The 8,066-nt window shown below is 55.2% G+C and overlaps 1 protein-coding gene across 1 annotated transcript; it reads left to right on the top strand.

The window, feature by feature from the left end:
* The first annotated feature begins 1,307 nt into the window (after window positions 1–1,307).
* On the top strand, window positions 1,308–3,494 carry vrtn (vertebrae development associated). The gene has a single exon (XM_078407009.1). The coding sequence runs from the start codon at window positions 1,308–1,310 to the stop codon at window positions 3,492–3,494; it is 2,187 nt and encodes a 728-aa protein (XP_078263135.1).
* Window positions 3,495–8,066: the final 4,572 nt, after the last annotated feature.

Here is an 8,066-nt window from a genome sequence, read left to right as displayed (position 1 = left end):
GTCCTTTAATTCTGAGGCTATGACCTCTAGTCCTAGACTATCCCACTAGTGGAAACATCCTCTCCACATCCACTCTATCCAAGCCTTTCACTATTCTGTACGTTTCAATGAGGTCCCTCCTCATTCTTCTAAACTCCAGCGAGTACAGGCCCAGTGCTGACAAACGCTCATCATAGGTTAACCTACTCGTTCCTGGGATCATTCTTGTAAACCTCCTCTGGACCCTCTCCAGAGCCAGCACATCCTTCCTCAGATATGGGGCCCAAAATTGCACACAATATTCCAAAAGCGGCCTTACTAGCTCCTTATACAGCCTCAGCATTACATCCCTGTTTTTGTACACAAGCCCTCTTGAAATAAATGCTTTCTTTACTACCGATTCGACCAGCAGATGAACTTTTTGGGAATCGTGCACCAGTGCTCCCAAGTCCCTTTGCACCTCCAATTTCTGGATTATCTCCCCATGTAAAATGCACGACTCCACACTTTGCAACACTATATTCCGTCTGCCACTTCTCTGCCCACTCTCCCAACCTGTCCAGGTCCTTCTGAAAAGTCCCTGCTTTCTCCTCACTACCTGCCCCTTCCACCTATTTTCGTATCATCCGCAAACTTGGCCACAAAGCCTTCAATCCCCATCGTCCAAATCATGAATATACAAAGAGACCAGACTAAACTAAACTCCACAGGTCTGAGGTCTGACTCTTCACCTTAAACCTATGCCCACTGGTCCCAGTCAACATCCTGGGGAATCTCTCCACAGCAGCCCTGTCTTTCCTGCAGTGCGGTGACTAGAACTCTTCACAGCTGGTGGCCGAAGGAACACTTTGTAAAGTGATCCCACAATCTCCCTTTATTAGATTTATCTTTTCAGTTCCGGAGATACAGTGCAGAAACAGGCCCTTCAGGCCCACCGAGTCCATGCCAACCAACGATTCCCCCATTCTACCCTACACACCAGGGACAATTTACGGAAGCCTCACAATCAACTTACAAATTTGTACGTCTTTGGGGTGTGGGCAGAAACCGGAGCACCCGGGGAAAACCCACGCGGTCACGGGGAGAACGTACAAACTCCGTACAGGCAGCACCGTAGGTCAGGATCGAACCCGGGTCTCTGGCGCCGTAAGGCAGCAACTCTACCGCTGCGCCACCGTGCCGCCAATGCTCCCTGCCGTTATATTGTACGTACAATCCTTGGTCAGTCAGGGCGTTGGTCAATGGACTAGGAACTGTTGGTATTTTCAGCCAGCGATTTCACCGACTAATCCGAGATGTCTTTTATTTTGTGACCAACCCATGCAGGTATGCCTGAGAGGTCGGAACTAGTGGAGGCTTTGCGCTTTAAGCTGCAAGAGGCCACGGAGTGCGCGGAGGCCGAGACGCTTCGGGCAGTGACGGCCGAAGTGGACAAGCAGTTGTCCGTTCTACCGGTGCCCCTGCTCGCCAGGAGGACCAGCTACGGAGAGGCTGAGGTGGACCCGGAGGCCAAGGCGCTGTACCCCGAGGATGCGCCCTCCGACATGGTGCCCCTGGCCTGCCCGGGCGTGGGCAACCACCTCTTCGAGGCGGCCAGCACCCTGTTGCAGGGGGACGCGGGCCTGAGCATGGAGCTCCAGCTGAGGACCATGGTGGAGATGCTGCTCCACAAGCAGTACTACCTGAAGGGGATGATCGACTCCAAGATCATGCTGCAGGCCGCCCGCTACTCGCTGTGCACCGAGGAGTCTGCCCGCAAGATGAACCTGCCCATGGCCATCTTGGAGGCCATCTTCGATGCTGACGTCAAGGCCACCTGCTACCCCGGGGCCTTCACCAACATGTGGCACATCTACGCCTTGGCGTCGGTGCTGCAGAGCAACATCTACTCCATCTACCCCATGAGCAACCTGAAGATCAGGCCCTACTTCAACCGGCTGATTGGGCCCCGCTCCCGCTCACCGGGCGCCCCGGTGCCAACCTTCCACATCATGTGGGCAGGCGAGCGGCTGTCCCGGGCCGTCTTCCGGCCTCAGTACTTCGCCCCGGTGGTGGCACTGGGTGGTCCCGCCACCTCGGCCTTGCCCCTCAAGACGCTGGAGCTGATGAACGCCGAGCCGGACATCTCCTACTCGGTGCTGCGGGAGAGGTACAGCATCACCAAGAGCACTTTCTACCGGTGGAAACGGCAGTCGCAGGAGCACCGGCGCCGGGCGGCCGCCCGCTACGAGGCCCGCCATTTCTTGCAGCAGTGCTTCGCCGGCGGCCGCCTCCTCCCCTTGCAGCAGTTCCGCAGCCGCTTCCCGGACATCTCCCGCTCCACCTACTACGCCTGGAAGCATGAGATGGGGGTGGCGGCGGCCACTTCTGCCGCTGCTGCTGGCAGTGGGCCGTTTGCCCAGGCCCAGGCCCAGGACCAGGACCAGGACCAGGACCAGGCCCGGCCGGGGTTGCCGGGGAAACCGGCCCGGGAGCAGGAGCAGGAGCGGAAGGTCCCGAGCAAGGAGGCGGGTCAGAGGTCGCCGTCCATGCAGCTGGCCCGCGGCTTCCTGCGGCAGTGCGTCCTCCTCAATGTCTGCCCGCCCTACAAGAACTTCCGCAAGAGCTACCCCTGGATCTCCAGGTCCACCTACTACAACTGGAGGAGGGAGGCCATGAAACAGGCCGGGATCAGGCCGAGGAGGGAGGAGGAGGAGGATGAGGAGGCCTGTCGTCACGGCGACGGGCTCGAGGCCGAGCCTGAGGCGGAGGGCCATCCCGCTCTTGTTGCCGGGGCTGGGCCTACCTCAGTTGCCAGGGCTGGGCCTACCTCAGTTGCCAGGGCTGGGCCTACCTCAGTTGCCAGGGCTGGGCCTACCTCAGTTGCCTGGAATGGGCCTACCCGCATTGTCGGGGCTCGGTTTACCTCAGTTACCGGGACACAGCCTACTCGCATTGCCGGGGCTCGGCCTCCCTCAGTTGCTGGTGCTGGGCCTACTCCCATTGCCGGGGCTGGGCCTACCTTCGTTGCTGGGGAAGGACCCTGTTTCGTCGACGGAGCAGGGCCACTCCATGACAAAATGGCCGTCCCTCCCTCCTCGCCAGGCCCGGGCAGGGGGCAGCGGGAGCAGGAGAAAGCCCGGCGCCGAGCCCAGAGGTGGCAAGTGCCCCTGTCGGTTTTCCGTGTGCGTTTCCCCACCATCCCCGCCTCCACCTTCCTGCGCTGGCGGGCGTTAGCCAGGAGCGCGGGCCGGAGGGGCGCCAGGCTGCGGGCGGCCGAGGAGGTGCCTGCTGAGGGGGTGCGGTGGGCGGTGGCAGAGGCGGAGGCAGCGCTGGGCCCAGCGGTCGCCGTGGAGACGCCGCCCTCTTCGGCCATTTCCAAGACCAAGGCCAAGCTGTTCCTCCAGCGCCGCTTCATCTCCAAGAACTTCCCCTCCTTCCGAGAGTTCAGCACCCACTTCCCCCTCACCCCCCGCTCCACCTACTACATGTGGAAGCGTGCGCTCACCAACGGCATAATGCTGGCTGACTGCTGAGAGGCACGACATGGGCTGGTAGTGTCCCATCGGGAATGTCCAACCCCAACCGGACAGATGTCCAGCCCCTTGGAGAATGTCCAGGCCACTCTGGGAATGTCCAGCCCATTCTGGGAATGTCCAGGCCACTTTGGGAATGACCAGCCCACTTTAGGAATGGCCAGCCCCGGGGAATTTCCAGCCTTCTCTGGGAATACCCAGCCCCAACCAGAGCAGATCAGGAATGTCCAGCCCGCTCTGGGAATGTCCAGCCCCAACCATAGATTAGCAATGTCCATGGGAATGTCCAGCCCTGACTGGGAATGTTCAACCAGGAATGTGCAATCTTCTCTGGGAATATCCTGTCCCTTCTGGGAATCTTCAGCCTCCTCTGGGAATGCCCTGGCTCGACCAGGATAGATCGGGAATGTTCAGCCCACCCTGGGAATGTCGGTCCCCCAAAGGAGTATATCCAACCCCAACCAGAATAGTTTGGGAATGTCCAAGGGGGAATGAGCCCTGACTGGGACGGACTGGGAATGTTCAACCAAGACTCTACAATTCTCACTGGGAATGTCCAGCCTCCATCAGGATTGTCCTACCAGGAATGTCCAGCCCCGACCAGGGTAGATCAGGAATGTCCAAGTGGGATTGTCCAACCTTGACTCGGACCAACCAGGACTGTCCAATTCCTTCAGAGAATCTCCCCCCACCCCCCTGACTGGGACAGATTGGTTATTTCCAGCCCGGAACAACATCAACCAGGAACCTTCAAGGCCTCATGGGGCTGACCAGGAATTTCCAACTGGGGATCACCCACCCTGTCTGGGAGACTGATTGGGAATGTTCCACTAGGAATCTCCAGTCCGACCAGCACCGATTGGGAATCTCCCATGACTGACAAGGCCCGACCAGGAATCTCAGCCAGGGAACCTCCCGTCCTATCTGGTACTTTCTGGCAATGCCCAGCTCCGACCAGGACTGACCAGACAATGTCTAGCCCTGACCAGGACTGACCGGACAATGTCCAGCCCTGACCAGGACTGACCAGACAATGTCCAGCCCTGACCAGTACTGACCGGACAATGTCCAGTCCTGACCAGTACTGACTGGCCAAACATCATGGCACAGTGTACACAGGAACTGGTCCTTCAGTCCACAATGTCCATAGCGAACATGATACCAAGTTAAACTAATGTCCCCTGCCGGCACGTGACCCATCTCCCTCCATTTCCTGTAGTAACATCCATGTGCCTATCCAAAAGTGTCTTACATGCCACTGTCGTATCTGCTCCCACCACCTCCCCCTGTGGTGTGGATTCCCGACACCCACAACCCTCTGGATAAAAAAAAATCCCAGGAAAGAGACCGATCTAACTCTGATCTTGACTGGGGGATGAATAGGGTTGCCAACTTTATCACTCCCAAATAAGGGACAAAAGGTGACGTCACCGTCCCGCGTGACCTCACCCAGCCAGATGCCGTGTGCTCCCGCTCCACCAATGGTGGCCAGCCGGGCCGGGAGGCGGGTTGCCATGCAACCTCCGTTAAGCGGTGCCTGGGCCTCCGTGCCTTGACTGTCCGGACCTACACTGTCCGGGCCTGCACTGTCCGGACCTGCACTATCCGGACTTACTGCGCGTCCGGGCCTAATACGGGACAAGGGCGGTCCCATATTGGACAAACCAATTTAGCCCAAAATACGGGATGTCCCGGCTAATACGGGACAGTTGCCAACCCTAGTTCCAGACTCCCACAACCCTCTGTATAGAAAAACAAAATTCCAGGAAAGAGACTGATCTAACTCTGATCCTGACTGGAGGATGAACCAGGCTAACCTACCCCAACCAGAATAGACCGGGCTAACTGAAGACAGACACAAAATTTTGGAGTAACTCAGCGGGGACAGGCAGCATCTCTGGAGAGAAGGAATGAGTGACGTTTCGGGTCGAGACCCTTCTTCGGACTGAGAGTCAGGGAAAAGGGGAACGAGAGATTACTCGGTCGGTAGTTAGGAGAAATAAATGGGAGCACGGTAATAGGGCGGCACGGTAGCGCAGCGGTAGAGTTGCTGCTTTACAGCGAATGCAGCGCCGGAGACTCATGTTCGATCCTGACTACGGGTGCTGCACTGTAAGGAGTTTGTACGTTCTCCCCGTGACCTGCGTGGGTTTTCTCCGAGATCTTCGGTTTCCTCCCACACTCCAAAGACGTACAGGTATGTAGGTTAATTGGCTGGGTAAATGTTAAAAATTGTCCCTAGTGGGTGTAGGATAGTGTTAATGTACGGGGATCGCTGGGCGGCACGGACTTGGTGGGCCGAAAAGGCCTGTTTCCGGCTGTATATATATGATATGATATGATATGATATGCAAAACGCACAGATAATCAAGGAAAAGTGCAGCACACAATAGGCCATCGTTGGCTGTGGGCTCGGTGATAACCAGTTATACAGACAGAGGAACTCAACAGGACGGCAGTAAAACTAGTACAACGACTAGGCTGGGAGAGTGACGGTGAGAGAGGGGATGGGATCCAAGGGTTACTTGACGCTATGAAATCAATATTCACGCTGGGTCGCAGTGGTAATTGTTTAGGTGCCGGAGCTGTCACTGGTGCCAGAGCAGTCGCTGTTAAATTCCCCGCTCGTTAAAATTCCCCGCTGTTTATTTTGTCTTTTATTTTACAGAGGTGCTCCTGTCGGTGAGCAACCCAGCTGGGTTGCAAGCCCCCCAAGCAAAATGTGAGATGCTGTTCCTCCAATTTACCTTTGGCCTCCAAAGACGTACCTCTCAGTATCAAGAAGCGTCTCGACCCGAACCGTCACCTGTTCCAGTCCAACTCTGACCCTGATGGGAATAGACTGGGTCTAAGTCTGACCCTGACTTGTATCATTGGGACGATCTTCCCCCGCCCTCCCTGTCTCCCTGCCTCTTTAAGCCCGGCCCGTAAAAGCTACCTCACTGTGAAGCTCTGCACGAAATCTCCTTGTGTCACTAACCTGCAAGTCAAATGCAGTCCGATCACTCAGCCGCTGCACGCACAGCAGCTGGGGCGGCTTGCCCTGTTACAGGTGATGCAGAAAGGGAGACTCTCGTGATCTTTGAGCGCCGCCACATCAGGGACCCTCCCACACCTCCAGGCCACCACTTGTGGAATGATTCCCGCTGTGGGGGTCTTGAGTTATTTTAGGTTTATTTCTTCTACTGAATGTGATAATATTTTGGCATTATGTGCACACGAGGCTCTGTATATTTTTGTACCCCGTCTGATCTGGGAATTGTATTTTTGCATGTCGATTTTCGTCGTAAATGTTTGTAGCCGTTGTGAGCAGCCGGACAACTGGGCTCGTCCAAGTGGGATAAGATGACGGCTGCTTCTTTATTTAATTAAAAGAGAATTAAATTATGTGTGTTTGTGTGCGTGTGTGTGTGCGCGCAACGAGAGGGTGGTGAATCTGTGGGTGGCGAATCTGTGGAATCCGTTGCCACAGAAGGCTGTGGAGGCTAAGTTTTAAGGCAGAGATTGATAGACCCTTGATTAGTAATGGCGCTAGGGGTTACGGGGAGAAGGCAGGAGAATCGGGTTGAGAGGGAGAGATAGATCAGCCATGATTGAATGGCAGAGTAGAATTGATGGGCCGAATGGCCTAATTTTGATGCTATCAGTTATGAACTTATGAGCTAGTGTGTGTGTGTGTGTGTATGCATTTGCACATGTGTGTGCATGAGTGTGTGAGAGGGCACGTGTGTGTGTGCGTATACATGCGCATGCGTGTGTGAGTGCATGTGTGAAAATGTGCGCATGTGTGTGAGCGTGCACGTGTGTGTGAGAGAGAGAGAGAGAGAGAGAGAGAGCAGGAAGATATCCTGAAGCCGTAAACTATACAGTACAGAAACAGGCCCTTTGGCCCATCTGCCACACCCCTACTATCAAGCTCCCATCAACCCATCCCCAATCATCCTCTGCTAATTCCCATCCTCACATCATATGTGTCGGTGCAATGTTCTGCAGCAGTTGTTTCGGTTCTGTGTGTGTGTGTGTGTGTGTGTGTGTGCACTCTAAAATATGTGTGAGGAAATTGTGTGATTAGCGTCATAGAGCGTGGAAACAGGCCCTTGAGCCCAACCTACCCACATACACCATGCCCCATCTACACCAGACGCACCTGCCTGCGTTTGGCCCATATCCCGCTAAACCTGACCTATCCATGTACCTGTCTAAATGTTTCTTAAACGGGATAGTAAAGTGTGATTGTGTACATGCTGTTTCTGTTCATGTTTGTACAGGTGTGTGTGTGTGTGAGGGGGATGGTGCGGTGCATGCATTGAGAGTATACAAGGTGTTTTGGTTGTGTCCATGTTTGTGTACAAGCAAAGACAAGGAAGTGATTCATTGTACCTTCACCTCACTGGTGCTTGTGTTCATGATAATAAACGTGACTTGTGTGTGTGTGTGTGGAAACGAAGAACCGTGGATGCCGATTTACACGAAAGGACTTCCATGTGCTGGAGTACCTCAGCGAACATGTTGCTAAGTGACGTTTTGGGTTGGAACCCTTCCAAGGAACGAAGAAAGGACCCGACCTGAAAT

Source organism: Rhinoraja longicauda, chromosome 10 (assembly GCF_053455715.1).
Source record: "Rhinoraja longicauda isolate Sanriku21f chromosome 10, sRhiLon1.1, whole genome shotgun sequence".
Taxonomy (NCBI): Eukaryota; Metazoa; Chordata; class Chondrichthyes; order Rajiformes; family Arhynchobatidae; genus Rhinoraja; species Rhinoraja longicauda.
This window is presented reverse-complemented; position numbering and strand designations above follow the sequence as displayed.

Bases quoted from the DNA above. Each gene is read 5' to 3' on its own strand.
- vrtn (XM_078407009.1), top strand. From the start codon at position 1,308: ATGCCTGAGAGGTCGGAACTAGTGGAGGCTTTGCGCTTTAAGCTGCAA.